Source organism: Rhinopithecus bieti, unplaced genomic scaffold (genome assembly GCF_001698545.2).
Source record: "Rhinopithecus bieti isolate Rb0 unplaced genomic scaffold, ASM169854v2 scaffold_7212, whole genome shotgun sequence".
Classification (NCBI taxonomy): domain Eukaryota; kingdom Metazoa; phylum Chordata; class Mammalia; order Primates; family Cercopithecidae; genus Rhinopithecus; species Rhinopithecus bieti.
In genome coordinates this window covers 5,269,615-5,289,050 of record NW_016806198.1, presented here as the reverse complement: position 1 = coordinate 5,289,050, position 19,436 = coordinate 5,269,615, and the positions used below count along the sequence as shown (strand labels likewise).

Sequence of the window (19,436 nt, the reverse complement as noted above, 5' to 3'; positions counted from 1 at the left end):
TTGAGTGGTCTGGGATAAATTATTTTGCCTCTCTAAGTCTCAGTTTTCTCAAGAGTAAGATGGAAATCTTGTTCTCTACCTACATAGGATGTTATAAATAGCAATATTTATGAGCATATTTTGTTAACTTGAAAGGGCTTTGCATATGTTAATAGTTTCAATATCATAGATAATGACTGTTCTATCATTGAGAAGTTGAATGATGTTCCGTATAAAAAGAGTGCAGACCTATGTCAGGGCATCTGTTGTAGATCTTATCTAAGGCACTTGGCTTTAGGCCCTAATTTTTCTCACATCGCTACTACCATTTTGTTGACCAGTGGAATACTACCCCTTCTCCCCAATATTGCAACAACTCTTTTTTTTCTCCTAGATTCTGACATGGGGTCTCGGCCCGAGTCTATGGGATGTAGAAAAGACACAGTGCCAAGGCCAGCATCTCCAACAGAGACAGGTACCAACCCAAAACCTTCTTACATACTTGGGTGTCTGAATGCAGAGACTAAATGGGTGCACCAAGAGTTTAATCAATGAAAGGACGTATTGACATCACTATTCTGTATCTATGGCGTCTCCTTTAGTCTTCTAACCCAGTTATCCAGCTTACAAATATGGGAAGCTCCTCAGATGGGCAATTGGCACAGAAAGTAAGGCAAAACCACTGCAAATTCATCAGTGTTACTGGAAATGAAGACAACCATAATAACAAAACCTAAAAAAAGAAACAAAGAGCAAGGTTCACCTGACTGTGGCCAATGGGCTTCACTTATGTCAACCTTGAAGAGTATAAAAAAAGTGTAAATATTCTGAAATTGTTTAATGAATGATATGTCTATTAGAATCTTTTGTATGTCATGCATACAGTGAAAGCTATGATTCCAAACATGAATAGGAACAGTACATATGTACTGTCTGGGACTTCTCTACCTCCAGAGTCTGTGATTATTATTACTGAGGTGGCACTAAAACTCAGAGAGAGAGGGAGATCAGCTGTTCAATATGGGCTCAACAAGGACCAGGAGGCAAGACGTCCACCTCTGGTCGGGGTGTGTGTGTGTGTGCATTTGCATGCATGGACACACTGTAGGAATAGGAGTAGGAGCAGAAGGGAAGAAGGAAAGGGAAGGGAAGAAGAAGAGGGAGAGCCAGATCAGACTGCAGGCACGGGAAAGCAGCATGGTACAAGGGAAAAAACATCACATTACAGAGCAATACTAGAGCTTGAACCACAATTCTGCCACTGACTACATGCCTTAGTGCATGGCCATGGGTAATTTGCTTCCCTGCTAATAGCTTCGGATTCATGTGTAAAATAATTTTGTCTACCTCTTATCCCATTAGATAGAAAACACTTGGCACAGTGCCTGGTACTTAACACATGCCTAAAAAATGCCCAGCACCCTGCCCTCCCTTGCTTGATTAGGCATTGTGTTTGTGATCCTCAACCTTGGCTGTGCCTTTGAGGGGCAGCCACACAGCTCATGATAATGTAAATGTGCATGAGTTAGTGGCACTTGGGAAGGTTCTGTCAAATCCATCATCACACACTACTTTAGGGCAGCATCTGCAAGACTCTCACATGATTCACACAGGATGCTCCCCCCACCCCTGCTTTCTTCCCTCTCCCCTAGAAGGGGAGCTTGGCCCCCACTGGAGACGTTGCGAGGAGTCAGGGTGAATAGACAAGGCTCAACTCAGTTTTCCCTTTCTTGGTTGATTGCATTCCCCGGCTCAAGGAGATAAAGTGCCTGGAGAATAAATTGCATCGAGTCCAAGCCCAGTGGCGTCTCCACGTGCTCGTTTACTTGGAGGGTGCTTCTCAGGGTCCATGAGAACGGCCTCTCTGATTCAGAGGACAGTGGAATCTTCCCCTTTGTGTACCAGGTTACTCCCATCAGTCTGATATTTGAGACAAACCCAGGAAGCCAATGAGAGTGATTGGTCTCCTTGCTTTTAAGGAGAGCACATAGTTTTAAGAGAAGTAGGAAATGACTTTATCTAATATGGCATGTAAACCAGGTATAAGATGAAGCGGCTACAGTATTCATTCTTTCATCCAGCAGACATTTTTGAGCACACGTGGCTGTGGCCTTGGACATTCACAGACTAGTGAGAGTTCCATGTGCCAATCACTGCATGACAACATATCAAGGGGTGCAATGTGGACAGGTGTTAGGTGCAGTGAGAGTGCAGGAGAAGGAATGCTAGCAGCCTGCAGGGGTCAGGAAGGGTTTCTCAGAGGAGGCCAGAAAGATCTGCCAGATGCTCCCAGGTACACCTGAGGAAAGGTGTTCCAGGTAAGGGGAACACCTGTGCTAAGGCTCCAAGAGCAGGTGTGCCTTCAGTCCTGCTGCCTTATTTCTCTTCCCTTGCACTGCTATCCTAAGGGGCAATCTGTGATCTCCCTGAGCTCCTACTTTGTGCCAGGCATGGTTCAATGGGGAGACCCACATGGGGACTGGCCATTATACAATTATGTGAGATGAGGGCTGGGGAGGCAATATGGTCTCTTAGGTCTTTGCCCTCTTGTGCCAGGCATGGTTCAGAGAGGAAACAGGCATGGAAACTGATCATCATACAATCAGATGAGATGCAGGCTGGGGTGGAAACATGGTCTCTGGGGTCTCTGCCAGCACCAGACTTCTGATCTTGCCAAGTACTCGTAAAACCTTTATCCTGTCCAGTGGTTCTTTCTAGTGAAGAAGCTCAGTCTCCTTGAGCCTGCTTTATGGAGTGTGGAAAGTGGCTGCTGACAAGCACTAACAAGGAAAGTGCAGTGCCCAAGTCCACAGCAAAGTGGAGGTGTATAGGGGATATAGTATCCCTTATACAGAGCCCTGAATGAATGCACATTTCAAACATTCCCTAGCTCATCTCCCTGATCTGCCTCATGCCACCATTGTACGTCCCCCTGAAGACAGAGCCCTCCAAGGATACAGAGCTGTCCCCACTGGGCCTGGGTGTTGGGACCCTTGGCCCTGTAGAATCTCCTTATAGAGAACCACAGGACATCAGAGCAGGAGGGATCAAAGCTGATCCTCAAAGTACAAGCTGCACTAGCTGGGTGGGAGAGGAGGGTGTAATGGAGCTTGAGTCAACAGAGGGAAGAGCATGAGCAATTGCACGGGGACTGCACACAGCGTGGTGATGAGCTAGAGAGTTAGCAGGGCTGTTGTGCTGCTGGAGTGCAAATCAAGACAATCTGAGGTGAGGCTCAAAATGCAGGTAGAGCCCAGATTAAGAAAAGAACCTGGATTTATGTTCCATAGGCAGTGGGAACCCAAGGAAGAGCTGGGATCATGGCATATGAATACCTGAAGAAAGATTCAGGGAATGATTGAGCTAAAACTTTCAAGTTTGGGTTAAGTGGAGCTGAAAGCTGACTTTATAGATGAAGACTACCATTTGGGAGAGAGGCTGGACTTCCATGTGACTTCAGAAGACAGAAAAGAGGATTAGTGGCTCAAAGTTACAAAAAGAGGACTTGACTATACAACTTCCTAATGATGGAGTAGGCTGCTGTGGTCAGCACAATGTTGTCATGTGGAGCTATAGAGGCATTTGCCAGAGGTCTCCAGGGAAAAACTTCCGCATTTGGTGAAAAGGTGGACTAGATAACTTCCAAGACTTTATCCAAACCCAGATTCTAAGATTTTGCCATCCCATAACTTTTAGGACTTCCTGGGGCCTTCTGAACTATTCCTGTCTGAGCAGACTCTCAGCTCTACTGACTTCAATCCTGCTCTGGTTTCACACAGCATAAAAATGTCTCTGTCTCTATCTCTGACTCTCTCTCTCTCTCTCTCTCTCTCTCTCTCTCTCTGTGTGTGTGTGTGTGTGTGTGTTTCTTTCTTGTGTTTTTCTCATATTCACTAGAGATAAAGGTGCAGGAAATGGACCCTCTGCTTCTTTTTCAGGTTTGACAACAGATCTTTTCTCTCCTGTTGACCTTGACCAGGTCATTGTCAATGGAAATCGATCACTGCCCAGCCAGAAGCACTGGCTTTTCAAGCACCTGTTTTCAGCCCAGCAGGCAAACCTGTGGTGCCTTTCTCGTAAGTATACTTAGACCTCATCCTTCTTCTTCCAGACACTGTAGTCAAGCATCACAGACCTAGTTTGGCAACTCCTGAGAAACATATAAGGTCAAATATTATATCATAACTCAGGGATCACTGCACTCTTAGTACCATGGATGATATAAAAGAAAGATAACACATAACCCCTATTTTCTAGAAGGTTACAATGTAATCTCTACTCTGTTCCCAGAGCCTATCTTCATCCACCTGTTTCTCCATACATCCCATCCATCCATCCCATCCATCCATCCATCCATCCATCCATCCAGCCATCTGTCCATCCGTCCATCTGTCCATCCATTCCATCCATCCATCCATCCATCCATCCATCCATCCATCCATCCCATCCCATCCATTCATCCATCCATCCATCTATCCATCCATCCATCCATCCATCTATCCATCCATCCATTTGAAAGTTATTAAGTATGTGTTATGTTCAAAGCTTTGTGTTTGATTTTGGAGATGAAAGAGAACACCCAAAATGAATCAAATCAACCACGTTCCTAGCCTTTGGGGAGCTCATATATACCAGGGGCATAGGCTGACTTGGGCACAGGTACAAGGAGACCATTCACAAAGTTCACAGTTTTTACAGTCCCATGGCCTCTGGTCTGCAGATCTTGACTCCCTCTGAGATGGCCATGGGTGGATCCAATGGAATATTACTCTTTTGCCTCTTGTATTGCTGAGTTTGAGGTTTTCCCCTTATGCCTTTGACTCTCCCTTTATTCAGGAGCACACACCTCCCTCCTCAGCTATCAGAACCCCAGGGCTTTTGCATGGGCCTTTCAGACTGGATGATCATGACAGTCTCAGGCCTCTTCCCTAACTAGGAGGCATCTCCACCAGCCATTCCCCCTACCCCAGATAATCCTGTAGAGATTATTCTCCTCTGTAGACCATGCAAGAACTAAAATCACACTACTGTCTTGCCTGTAGGTTGTGTGCAGGAGCACTCCTTCTGTCAGTTTGCAGAAATAACAGAGAGTGCATCCTTGTACTTCACCTGCACCCTCTACCCAGAGGCACAGATGTGTGATGACATCTTGGAGTCCAATGCCCAGGGCTGCAGATTGATCCTGCCCCAGAGGCCAAAGGCCCTGTTCCAGAAGAAAGGTGAGCACTTGGAGGGATCTGCATAAACTGTATTTCCAATGTTCTGCTGGCTCTATGGTTTTAGAAATATCCAGATTAGTTTCTTATTTAAAAAACATTTTCTTTATACTTTTATTGGTTTCAAGAAGATGGGAACACGGATCCAAACTTTCAGGTTAGAATCAATAAACTACTGCGTAATTGTCTCAGTTTATACAAAAAATATGAAACAGGATTATTTGGGGCAATATTTCAATGCAGAAGTAGGCTTTAAAAAAATAAAATCCAAAATATTTATTGACACTTAAAACTAATTTCTTCTTCTTTTAAAAGTAAAGTTATTCATGTTCCTTGTAGAGATGTGAAACCATTTAGAACTGCATCAAATTGACAATGGAAATAATCCTCTCCTAAGAGAGCCACCTTTAATACCTGCATCAGATTCCATTTGGCTGTATATTACACAGAATGTCAGCAGCAGTGACTTTAACAAGATAGAAGGTGATTTTCTCTCCCAGTCCATTAATGATGCCATATTTTTGGAGATTTTTTAACCCCATACAGTCTGTTTTCTCCAGATGTTGTCACCTTTCATTTACTGTTCTATCTTCATCAGTGGAGGCCTTTATCAGATGTCCAGTGACCCTTATTTTTCCACTCCAGTGTCAAAGGGGTCCACAAGCTGACTGGGCAGCACCAAATGTGTGGTGGGAACTTGTCGACTCTAGGTTTCTCTGAGGGACAATCCTGTTGGGTTGCCCTTTGGGGAATTCCTCACACCAGTATTTTTAGGTTCCTCCTTCAGAGGAGTTTCTCAACACCTGGCCTTGGGGCATGAGCCTGGCTGCTGGTGATTTGGGCACCAAATAAATTTGGAAAATATCGGGGGGGGACACCTCAATATTCATTATGCAGACTGACTTGAAAGAATCTCCTACTTCCAGTGAAGTGCTCATGCCATGGACTGTACCTGATGTACCCAAGAGATCCTCTCTTCTGTCCTCTTGAGAAAATGAACCTTCTATCTTCTTCCATGGTGGGGAGGGGGCTTTTGTCAGCTGTGGAGAGCAGAGGAGAGCATCTAGAGACCAAATAGCTTCTTAAAGAGATTCCAGCCAGTACTTCTGTTTGGGCCACCTTCACCCCCAGGGCTACCATACTTAAACCTTGTAGGATTCCAGAGGGCAGATGGCATTGCTTCTTGGTTCTTCCCACAGAAAAGTTGAGTAGTTTTCTTGGTCTATTAGGCCTATCTTTATTCCTCCATATGCTTTCTAGCTTCCAACATTTTGTTGCTGTGTCCCCACTTTAAAAAAAAAAAATCTTTGTCCTTGTGGACTTACCATCATTTTAGTGAGATTTGGGATAGGAAGTGAGAGTTAATATGAATTTAATATGTCATCTTTAATTAGAAACTTTCAGTTTGTGTTTTACTCATTTGTCCTCATATTTTCATTACTATAGCAAATCTCTAAGTAATGAATTTTCTTTCTTCCTCTATGTAGTTATACTGGAAGATAAAGTGAAGAACTTTTATACTCGCTTGCCGTTCCAAAAACTGATGGGGATATCCATTAGAAATAAAGTGCCCATGTCTGAAAAATCTATTTCTAATGGGTAAGCTACTTGTGTCTCACCCCTAATATTTATTATTAATAATACTTCCTTGAAGAAGGTGACACAGTCACAGCTAAAAACAGAAGCATATCCAGCACTTTGGGGGCCGAGCCAGGCGGATCACGAGGTCAAGAGATGGAGACCTCCTGGCCAACATGGTGAAGCCCCGTCTCTACTAAACTTACAAAAATTAGCTGGGTATGGTGGCGGCACATGCTACTAGTCCCAGCTACTCGGGAGGCTGAGGCAGGAGAATCGCTTGAACTCAGCAGGTGGAGGTTGCAGTGAACTGAGATCACTCCACTGCACTCCAGCCTAGCGAGAGAGCAAGACTTTTGTCAAAAAACAAACAAACAAACAAAGAAAATAAACAAACAAAACTATAAAACCCAAAGCTAAGGGGGTAAAAGGTAATAAGGAGGTAACCATATCTGAAAACATTAGCTAAGGTAAGTTACTGATGGTAAACACAACATTTAGTGTTGAACTACTAGCTGGATGATGAAAGAGCCACTGAGCTACATCTCATTATTTAATGTAAATTATCAAGTATGGTAATAAACTTGATTCTCAAAACCTCCCATCGCAGTACTCAGAATCTGCAGAGCAAGTAGAAATTTTAATAGACTCATAGGCATATAAATAATTTTTATTTTTTATTTATTTTTTAAATTTATTTTATGGTTGAATTTTTTGCTTAGTCATTATTTAGTTGTTTTAATTGAAGATGATGTCTCTCCTAGTATTGTCTGTGGATCTTACCCCTTAGAATCACCCGGAGAGATGAATGTGAATTCTAACGGGTGATATCCACAGACCTGCACTCTTGGGTCCTATTTATAAACTGCATCCTTGGGTCCTATTTCAAACCTGCTGAATTAGCATTTATTGGGATGGAATTCAAGAATCTGACCTTTAAGGAAGCTTCCCCTAGTGATTCTTTTATACTTAAAAATTCAAGGGTCATTCATTCACGAACGATTGATCTGTGAAGTGCTCTTGAGTTATGAGTTATGGCACTGAACCATGTTGCTGGTGCTTAAGATCTACTTTTGAAAATGGGGTAAAAAGATGAGGCAGGCTGATCTGTCTCGAGATTCAGCTGGACACCACTGTGCTGATGGGAGGGGTGGATGAAAAGGAGGGTTGGAACTAGGGATCAGCCCGACCGTGGAACTGGGATGGGAACTAGGGGAGTAGATTGTGCGTCTAGACTCAGGGAAATGTAGTTGGCTGGGATAATGCATGGTCCAGACTGGATCTTAGAAATGAGCTTCCAAGATGGGAAAAGGAAATGGTAAGTGGGCATGTTGGCAGAGAACTAGGAGATGGAAAATCAGAGAGGTGACTTGCAGGCATCAGGGTACAGATGCTGCCAATGTTGGAGATGCTGCCCAGCAGATAAAAGCATCATCACTGGGATGAGACTTGGGTTCAGGGAAGGAGAATGGCAATAACTAGGCAGGATCCCCCCACCAAGAAGGGACTAGGGGTTTGAGAAAGCTCTCAGGAGTCAAGAATGAGTAGTCAGACTGGAGTAGAGTGGTCAGGGCAGGGGAAGCTTGAAATTGAGCCCAGGAATATTGGTTTGGAGCCATTAAGTCCCTCCTGCCATGAATAGCCCTAGAAGCTGAGGGTGGGGCTTAGTAGCTATATTGAGTAGATAAGAAGGTCAGTTTAGAGAGAGCCTGACTGGATGGGCTGACCCAGTAAACAGAAATGCATTGGTAGAGTGTAATTATCCACATTGTACAGTAAGAGGGGAAGTGAAGGGGAGCACAGGCTCAGCTCTTGCTGCTTAAACAGGCCCCTGACTGGGTCACCCTGACTCTAAGTCCATGAACTCTCCTCTTTCTAGAAATGCCTTCCCTGTTATTTCTTTATTTTCCCAGCGTCCAAAGCTAAGACTTTCTGCTTGCCTGAAAGGACTGAAGGAGTACATTCTGGATCCTGGGTTAGCTTGGTTGGAGCCTGGCACATAATAGACACAGAATATATGCATGATGAATGAATGGGTGAATAAACGATTAATAGCAGGACAGTATTACTCCAGAGAGGAGTAGAATCTTGTTTTCAGAAAGAACCTCAAAGCTAAGAGTCCACTGATGCACATTGACCAAAGCATCCCCAGTTTAAGTAGGGGGTGAAAAAAAGCTGGTCCCCAAAAGCAAGAATGACTACAATCAGCCCACCCAGTAGGTCCTGGGCCACCAATGAAAACCTTCAGGCCTGCTCTTTCTCTTCCTATGCCAGGTTCTTTGAATGTGAACGACGGTGTGATGTGGACCCATGCTGCACTGGCTTTGGATTTCTAAATGTTTCCCAGTTAAAAGGTAATAATAGTAACAGCTCCCTCTCCCCTGCTCACAGCACTCTGCAGTTTAGAAAACACATTCACATCTATGCTCTTATCAAACCCTCAGCGTCTCCTCTCTGTGAGTAGGGAGAAGCAATCCTTGTTCACAGATAAGGAAGTGGGGGCTTGGAGAGGGCAACCGGCTAGTAAATGTGGTAGCTGAGACATGGCTCTTAGTCCAGCAATCATCACTTTACATGTGCAGTTCTCTCTGGCCAAACTTCCTTCCTTCCACTCTTGGCTTAGCTATCTTTTGTTCATCTTTCAACACTTGGGTCAAGCAGCTTGGTGAACTTTGGATCCATTTGTGTGATATGTATTTAATGCTTGGTCCATTCCCTTACTAATGTGTGATTCTGGAAAAGTCACTTAATCTCCCTGAGCCTCTATTTCCTCCTCATCTGTATATAGGGCTACCAAGACTACCTTCCTCATAAGGTTATGTGAAGACCAAGTGAAACAATACCAACAGAGACCTAGCATAGCCCTGAGCACATGATAGTACTTGATAAGTATTAGCCACCTCTATCCCTTTGCTCTTAGATCAGAGGCTCCTTGAGTTCAGATACCAGGTTTTTCAGCAGTGGCTGAGATAGTATCTGAAATATAGTGGTATATCCCAAATGTCTGCTGAACAATGAACTTGCAGAATTTTTCTCATATATTAGACTCTTCCATTGTATTCAGTTTCCTGATTGTGTTTTTTTTTTCTTTTTTTCACCCCAGGAGGAGAGGTGACATGTCTCACTCTAAACAGCTTGGGACTTCAGATGTGCAGTGAGGAGAATGGAGGAGCGTGGCGCATTTTGGACTGTGGCTCTCCTGACATTGAAGTCCACACCTATCCCTTTGGATGGTACCAGAAGCCCAGTAAGTAGCTTTCTCTTGACAGCTATATGGGCATCTTTAGTTAACTATTTCCCAGTCATGCATTAAGACAATGTTCTTGGGTTGGTAAGTAGATTAGTCAAGATTCATTGGATTCAAGCAACCGAAATGGATTCTGTTTAACTTAAGCATACAAGAAACTTATTGGAAGTCTGCTCATTGACTCAAAGGAAGGATGAGCAAGTAGGTCTCAGTAAAGATGGAAATGGACCATTTCCATGGACATATGTAGCAGAAACAAATGGACAACTTCTTCAGTGTGCCATGATCATCATTAATCTGCTTTATAGAGTTTAGTAGTTATATTTAACCTTTAAATTCGAGGGAGAGAGTTTGGTCCCACCTGGGCTTAGTCAATACACTGCCAGAGGGAGAGTGGGGCAGCTTGACAGTCCCAACAAGACTGTATGCACTAGGATAGGGGATGTTCCTCAAACAATAGTGAAGGCATTGTTTCTGGACAGGGAAAATCAATAGGTGTAGACTCTAGCACTTTCCCTTGGTTTTCTTACCTTGACAATCAAGACAGTGTAGCACATGGTAGTCCCATGGAGGAAAACGGGGACAACCAACGTGTATTTGACAATGCATATAGAGTTAGGACTTCAAGGCCAAGGCAGCATTGACCCAACATGGGTCCTTAAGGTATGATTCTGATTATATCTGGGCACGTTTTAGGAGCTCAATTTGAAATTGATGAAGGAATGAATGAATGGCATTTACAGTGTGACATAAAAGTTCCTGGACTCGGATAAGGAGACATTAGCGTTATTCAAACTCTGCCATCTACTTACTATGTGTTTGTCTTTAGGAAAGTCACACCACTTCTTCAGGTTTTCCGTTGGTGAAAATAGTGAATGAGACTCACTGTGATTCTGTCACCGCTTACATCACAGGTGTTTATGGTATGGATAGATTTGGGGAATATTCGGCAGCCACATGGAAACTAGACATCTTCACCCTGTGTCCCAGAAGCAAATTCACAAAGATGCCCCAGACCCAAAAAGATGGAACACCCTGTGTTCAGTTAGGAGTAGTCAAATTAGAGAGAGGCTGAGCTGAGGTTTAGTATTTCCAACTTCTCCCACTAGTGGCTTCCTTGTTAGTTTCAGAGTAAATATATGGTGAATTCTGGCTCTTATTTAGCTTGCCCTGGAAAATAGAGTCATGGACCATCTGATATGGAAGGGGTCTTCGAGATCCCTACCTTTGACCTCCACATTCTTTTTTTTTTTTTTTTTTTTTTTTTTTTTTTTTTTTTTGCTGTGGTATTTTGCTCTTGTTGCCCAGGGTGCAATGGCGTGATCTCGGCTCACTGCAACCTCCGCCTCCTGGGTTCAAGTGATTCTCCTGCCTCAGCTTCCCGAGTAGCTGGGATTAGAGATGCCCACCACCATGCCCAGCTAATTTTTGTATTTTCAGTAGAGATGGGGTTTCACCATGTTGGCCAGGGTGGTCTCGAACTCCTGACCTCAGGTGATCCACCTGCCTCAGCCTCCCAAAGTGCTGGGATTACAGGCATGAGCCACCGCACCCAGCCACATTCTTTATATCATCCAATATAACCCTTTGCCCAAAGTAGGCAAAGAGAGAAGAAATTACATTCTTCGTGTGCCTGCTGTTTCAGACCATGATGGATTTACATGGGTTGTACCATTTAATACTCATAATACTCCTGCAGAGTAGGTATTGTTTCTTCCATTTTAAGGTGAGAAGAGTGCAGCATAGAAAGTTGAATTGCTTGACCCAAACCACACTGGTGGTAGGAAACAGAGGCAGGCTTCAGGCCCAGACTTGATGGCCCCAAACTTATTCTCCTTTCCTTTACGATGTTGCCTCCTGCCAAGTCTTTCACATCCCATAAATGACTAGACAGGAAAATGTCTAGATACCTTTCCTGACTGGCTTTCCCCCAACTCAATTGATTAACAGGAAATTGAGTAATACATTGAAAATAATAAATACTAATAAAGTAACAAATCAAACCACGTGGTGGTTTGGTGCCTTGTTCCATAGCCATATCCAACCTGAAAGGTCCAGATGCAGCTCCCAGGCAGGATCTGGCCCTCGGCCCTTGCTCATGAGCCTACCCATTCTTTGTGTGTGCCTCAACTTCATGGAGGATGTTTCTGGGGTTAATTATTACCAGTTTGAATGGAATCTTTGTGCTGGTGTCCACCTTCAGCATCCTGTGATTTGATCTGAATTTACTCTATTGGCTTTTTATTTTATTTTAACATCTGAAATTATTTTAGGAGAAACATCAGGATTGTATAATGAAATATCCTCAGTGGGTTTCTATTAAAGGAATAACGTTCCATATATAACAATTTCCCTGCTTTAACTCATAGAGGAAGGGAGAAAATACCTGCCCAGGTCTTTGGCCCCAAAGGAGACCCAATGCCAGCACTGGGTATTTGGGGAACTTCAGAATTGAGCTCTCGCCTCTCACTTCCCCCTTACTCCATCTGTCCTCTCAGCTCCTTACCTTACCAAAGTCTTAAAAATGTCATTTTCCATCTTCATATTACTCATGGAAGAATCGGGTAAAAAGAAGCTTAAGAAGTAATTCATTTGTTCAGAAGTAATGAGAATCAGACCAGAGTGTTACAACATCTTGACAGGAGTTGGCAGGGGAAGGAACCAAGGTACTCATTGTCCCAACTTATTCCATCTGTTCTTTTTCTTTTCATCTGACCACACAGATCATTAACTTTTTCCAGCTTATATTCTGTGGGGTCAGTCTGGGGACTCGACTCAGGAGTTTTGACCAGAAACTTAGAGCAGGGAATTAAAAATTCACAGAGGGGTTCTTATTCAACCAACACTGACTGAGCATCAATCATACCTGGGGGTCCTCTGGCATTACCAATATAACCTCTATGTATTGGGCTCGTACTGTGTGCCTGGCTGGATTCCAAACACTTTGCATGCACTATCTCACTTAATTCTCACACCCATGTATCATAAGGAAATAGAGGCTCAGAGAGGTTGTCACTTACTCATGGTCACCAGAAAGTAAATCAGAGTTAGAATTTGGACACAAGTCTTTCTGACTCTAAATCACTATGTTGTGTGATTGAACGTGAAAAAGCCATGATTTCTGTTTTGCAGTCACTCATAGTCTAAGAAGGAGTTACAAATTATAAATAAATAAAACATTCTTGTGCTGGGTCTCTCTTACCATAAATTTTTCGACTTTACTGAGTGTCTGTTTTCAGCTATATACTGTGCTGGGCACTGTGGAAAGTGAGATTAATAAGATATATTCGTTTTCCTTAGACACAGTCTAGTGAGGAAGATACGAGGAATATGATTAAATATAGCAGAAGAGATGAAATACTAGAACACTTACTACTAAAGTGTCACGGGAACATAGGAGAAAGAAATTGTGCTTGGGAGGTGTCTTAGTCCATTTTGTGCTGCTATAACAGAATACCACAGACTAGGTAATTTATAATAAACAGAAATTTATTGGCTCTCAGTTCTGGAGACTGGAGAGTCAAATATCAAGGAGCCAGCATCTGTCAAAGGCCTTGTTGCTACGTCATTCCATGGGGAAAGGCAGAAGAGCAAAGAAAAGAAAGGGGACCAAACTTGCCATTTTGTAATGTCGTTAGTCCCACCCATGAGGGGTCAGCCTCATAAAGGTTTCACCTCTTATTACTGTTGCAATGGCAATTTAATTTCAACATGAGTTTTGGAGGGGACAAACAATGAAACCATAGAGGAAGTGTGGAAGCCTGTAGTTGGAAGGTTCCTGTGGGCCCTCCTTTTGGCCTAAGGTCCAGCTCCTGCAATCTCCTCGGCCCTCGCAGATGGTCTTTCACAGTGTGCACTGGCTGCTTTCAGTGTCTGGGTGCCTGGGGAGAGAAGTGACAAGTGCTACAATGTCATTAGACTCTCATTCTTCCATCCATGGCCCCTGAGCAGAAAACACCATGGGATGCACATGGCCTATGGGTGTTTTGGTGTAAGTGGCTCCATGGTTCTCATTTCAGTACAGAAGGAGGAGGACTGGCTGTCACAAAGTTGTGTTGACATGGTGTGATTTGACTCTCCAGCAGAGCAGGACAAGGTTCTTTTTCCCTTATGTTGTCTTCATCAAACAGAAGTGGGTGGTGGGATAAGTCTTAAGACTTTACGGATTATTTCCTCTTAAGACCTAGGTGGAGAAGGGGAACCTTACTTAAGAAGACTGGTTTAATAAATTAGAATATTCTCACAGCTAGGCCATGTTGACCAGTAAGAAACCATCTTTTGATGTATGATATAGTTTGAGCCAAAACATACTTATTTGCTGAGTTCTGAACATTAGTATGGTCTTGAATTCCATGTTCTCTAGTTAACAAAACCACACCAGTATACTGATGTAAAATCCCAGCACTGAAGCTGATGTTGTCATTACTTTTTCCCCCACTCTTAGCTTTGTATTAGGTAATTACATACATAATAGTAGGAAGTAGCCTCTATGGGACTCGGAAAGTCTGCCCAGAGACAGGAATCCCTGGGCCTGAGCCTTGCAGGGTGAATAGGATCCTCTCCTTCACCTCTCTGTCAGCACTGGCACATGAGACAAACATTTTTACCAAGGATTTGATGAATATTTTCAATAATAGATTTTGGCCTTGCATCAAGTCCATGGTTTGGTCCTTTAGTGTGGTGACATCTATACTGAGTGATGACTATGAGCCCATTAACACTGTGTATTAGTCTATTTTCATGCTGCTGATAAAGGCATGCCTGAGACTGGGTAATTTACAAAAGAAAGAGATTTAACTGAACTTACAGTTCCACATGGCTGAGGAAGCCTCACAATCGTGGTGGAAGGCAAGCAGAAGCAAGTCACATCTTACATGAATGACAGCAGGCAAAGAGAGAAATTGTACAAGGAAACTCCCATTTTTAAAACCATCAGATCTTGTGAGACCCAGTCACTGTCACGAGAACAACACGGGAAAGGCCCACTCCCATGATTGAATCATCTCTCACCGGTCCCTCCCACAACATGTGGGAATTATGGGATCTACAAGATGAGATTTGGGTGGGGACACAGAGCCAAACCGTATCACACTTGGTCCCCTGTTTCTGAGGAACTGCCACTAGGATCAATTAGGAACTGAGATTTATTGAGTTCCTACTATGTGCTTTGCAAACATCTTGGAAGCACAGCGGTTAGAAGTCCCTTTCCACAAAGGGTTGATAGTCTGGCTAAGGAGACAGATGTTAAGGAAAACAGATCTTTCTTAATCACTTACTGTATGTCAGACCGTGTTCATCCATTTTGCATTGCTATAAAGGAGTATCCAAGACTGGGTAACTTATAAAGAAAAGAGGTTTACTTGGCTCATGGTTCTGCAGGCTGTGCAAAGCTTGGCATCAGCATCTGCCCAGCTTCTGGAGAGGCCTTAGGAAGCTTTTACTTATGGCAGAAGGTGCAGGGGGAGAAGACCTGTCATATGATGAGAGTGAGAGAAAGAGAGAGGGAACAAGAGAGAGGAGGTGCCAGGCTCTTTTTTTTTTTTTTTTTTTTTTTTTTTTTTTTTTTTTTTTGAGACGGAGTCTGGCTCTGTCGCCCAGGCTGGAGTGCGGTGGCCGGATCTCAGCTCACTGCAAGCTCCGCCTCCCAGGTTCACGCTATTCTCCTGCCTCCACCTCCCAAGTAGCTGGGACTACAGGCGCCTGCCACCTCGCCCGGCTAGTTTTTTGTATTCTTTAGTAGAGACGGGGTTTCACCGTATTAGCCAGGATGGTCTCGATCTCCTGACCTTGTGATCCGCCCGTCTCGGCCTCCCAAAGTGCTGGGATTACAGGCTTGAGCCACCGCACCCGGCCTCAGGCTCTTTTAAACACTGCTTCTTGTGTGAACTCATAGAGCGAGAATTCACTCATTATTGCGAGGACAGCACCAAGCCATTCATGACGGATCCATCCCCATGACCCAAACACCTCCCACCAGGATCACCTCCAACACTGGAGGTCACATTTCAACATGAGATTTAGAGGGGACACACCTCCAAACCGGGTCACAGACACTACTCTAAAGGCATTCCTTGTATCAACTCACACCCCCCTGAGGAGGGTGCTATTCTCCACCCCATCCTCAGGAGATACTCATTCTCTCCAATCAGAGAATTACACCGTGATGTGGCTTGTATTACTGTAGTGGGATACCAGGGGAGAGGTAGGGGGTTGGGGGTGCTTCTTTAGAGCATGAGAGAGGAACAGGAAATTCTGTTCTGCAAGGGGTTATACAAAAGTGACGCCGGTTGAAAGCTGGATATAGAGAAAGGGAAGTGGGGTGAAGGAGCAGTGGCCACTGACTAGCCATATGCAGTAGGTAGAGAGGAGGTAGCATGCCCCTGCCCTTACAGACCTCACAGCCTCAGAGGCAGAGATCTCCACACATGGACAACTGCAACATAACCTTCTTACAGGGCTGCGGTCACAGATCAAAGGACGGAGCAGAGTCTCCCAGCATTCAGAAAGAGAAAAGCACAGACCTAGTGCAGCAGAGCACCAAAAGGAGGGTCCAAAGAACCTGCAGCCATGGGCCTTCTGATTCTGCTATGAGCAGAGTTCAGAAGTGAGCAGAAAGTTCCACGCATCTTAGCACAGAATTGCAGAGTCTCAGGCTAAGCAATTGTGAATGCAAATGAGACTGTTTGCAGCCCCTTCCTGGCAGTAGAGCCGGAGAGGAACTGTTCTAAGCCTCCAGAGGACAAGGGTAAAAGTGCTGAGGTGAGGTGGGGGTGGTGCACGGAATAAGGGGCTGCTCTGTGGTTAGCAGTACCCCAGAGCCCAGGGCTTCCTGGAAGGGGTAGGCCTCTGGGGCATTGGGACTTCTGTTCTTTGAAGAGAACTAGGGCTGCCCATCTTATCTGCAGCTGTGCATTGTCTGCAAGTGGGACAAGATCTATTTACAAAGTCAAATGTGACTTCTAGAAAAGAGAGTTGAAGCCTCACAGTTCCTGTCTTCTGCTAAGCGAATGTTTTTGGACCCTGTTGCAATTCTATATGTAAGAATCTGGAAAGGAAATGACAAGCTCTTCTAATTATGTGTCTCTGCAACCCACATAGAAACTTCCATATGTAGGTAGCAATTTACTGTAGAATCTATTCTTTACATCATTCACATCCTATGAACAGCTTCTTAACCTTTTACTAAGCATAAAGTCTGCTTCTGGCACTAGGCTAGCATTTGGCATGCAGTATCTCCTTTAATTCCCTAACAATCTGATGAGGTAGGGGCTACTGTTACTGCATGCAGTGCTGTGCTGGCAAATATCTTACAACTGATGAAGTGGGAGTAAGAGCTATTTTTTACTCATAACATTTCCGATTCTACATCTGTAGGGTATTTTGCCCCAACACCAACCAATTCTTCAACCCTCTGGACCAGTGATTCAATTCAATTCAGACGCTAACTACCTGGATTTAAAGTCAGACGCTATAGGTTGTCTCAGTCCCAGAAGACTGTCCCCAACTTCAGATACCAATCACAAGCCCTGAGTCTCCTGCACTTCTGACCATATAAATTGGGGGTTGACATGACCTTCTCCTTGGGGTCAATAATTTGCTAGAATGGCTCCCAGGACTCAGGGAAACCACTAACTATTAAAATTTTATTATAAAGGATACAACTCAGAAGCAGCCAAAAGGAGGGACTGCATAGGACAAGGGGGCCGAGGGAGGAGCCTCCACACCCTTTTTTAGGTGCCCCACCCTCCCAGCACCTCTGTGTGTTCATCAACTCAGAAGCTCTCCAAGCCTGGTTTGCTGAGGGGACTTAAGAAGGTTCCATCATGTATGAGAATTGAGTAGGTCGTTGGCCATTGGTCAATGAACTCAATCTCCACCCATTCTCTTCTTCCTGGAGGTAGGGGAGTGGGACTGAGAGTTCCAATCCTCTACTCTTGCCTTGGTCTTTGTGGCAACTAGTCCTCCTTCTTAAGCTATCTAGGGGCCTCCAGCCACCAGTCATCCTATCAGCAGACAAAAAGATACTTTTGTCACTCTAGAGATCCCAAGGGACTCAAAAGCTCTTGACTTCGAGGCTCCTTCCCCAGCCCCCTTGTCCTATGCACTCCTTCCTTTTGGCTGTTTCTGAGTTGTATCCTTTATAATTAAACTTATTTAGTAAGTGTTTCCCTGTGTGCTGGGAGCCATTCTAGCAAATTATGGACCCCAAGGAGGAGGTCATGGAGACCCCCAATTTATAGCTGGTTAGTCCAGAAGTACAGATAAAATATTCTAATAAAAGATGCTTCTATCACTTCCATCATTCAGTAAATTACGAGGGTATTAGGAGCTCTGTGCCAGGAACTGGGATGAAGACCAAATGTGTATTTCTTATTATATGACAGTAACACAAGTGGTTGCCATTTCCCATGGTGTGGATCCTCCCATGATGGCTGATTTCAGGCTGCCAACTTGCTGCTGCTGAAAGCAGAGGTGGGAAGGAGCATGCACAATGGCTGCTGGGAGCCTTTGTGAGTTGGCTTCTGCACACCACTGCGTGAATCCCAGGAAGGCTAGCATTCATCTGTTGAAATGGGTACAAATTAGCTGAGAAACTTCCCCAAGGTTACACAGTAAGGTTCATAGTAGGAACGTCCCCTGGGGAATTTTTAGCCCTCCCAGGGACTGAGGGTGTTGAGGTTTTCAGTGCCCTAGGGGCAGGGAAGCTGAGGATTCTCAGGGCTCATCTCAATCCTGTGCAATAAAGAAGGTCCCATGCAAAGGCTGATAATGCCTGTTACTTTTTCTCACTGATGGTGGGTGTGAAAGGAAAGGAAAGCAACAGCAGCAGAACTGTGTGGTAAATGCTCTGCTGACATGAGATGCATGGTAATCCCCCCAGTGAATGTGCTGTAGCTCACACCACCATTCTCATAGTGTTCAACATTTATGTAATTGCCAGTGTTCAATCAGTATTGGGAAATGTTTCCTTTGCAAACAGAGCTTGCTTTGAACTTCAAAGTAAATTTCTAGGAGCAGAATTGCTGGATCCAAGGGTGTGGACATTTGAATGCCTTCAACATAGATAGTCAAAGTATTCTCTGAAGATTGCACTCTCAGGAACATGGTTCTGAGTCTCTTCTAGGAAGAACAAACATTTTAAACAGGTGAAAACAGGGTGACAAGTATTGAGCTGGCCAGTTGGGTGTAGTGGAACGTGGGGGTACTTATGAGCAATTGTGAGTTATATGAGGAGCTCCCAGAACATGAGAGGACAGAAGCCTTAGCTTCGTGTGGATCAGCAGCAACCGCAGTGCTGGGAAACTTGCTAGAAATGTAAACCTCAGATCCCATCCCAGACCTGCCAAATCAGACACTCTGGGGTGGGACCCAGCAAGGTATATGTTATCATGACCTCCAGGTAATTTGGAGGTCTG

At 44.2% G+C, this 19,436-nt stretch overlaps 1 protein-coding gene across 1 annotated transcript in view; it reads left to right on the top strand.

Moving 5' to 3' along the window:
* TG (thyroglobulin) overlaps positions 1-19,436 on the top strand; it is a 274,315-nt gene that overhangs the window by 98,048 nt on the left and 156,831 nt on the right. Inside the window, 6 exon segments of the mRNA XM_017875139.1 lie at positions 374-454; positions 3,918-4,055; positions 5,022-5,198; positions 6,683-6,794; positions 9,048-9,127; positions 9,877-10,020. Coding sequence (XP_017730628.1) covers positions 374-454; positions 3,918-4,055; positions 5,022-5,198; positions 6,683-6,794; positions 9,048-9,127; positions 9,877-10,020 — 732 coding nt within the window.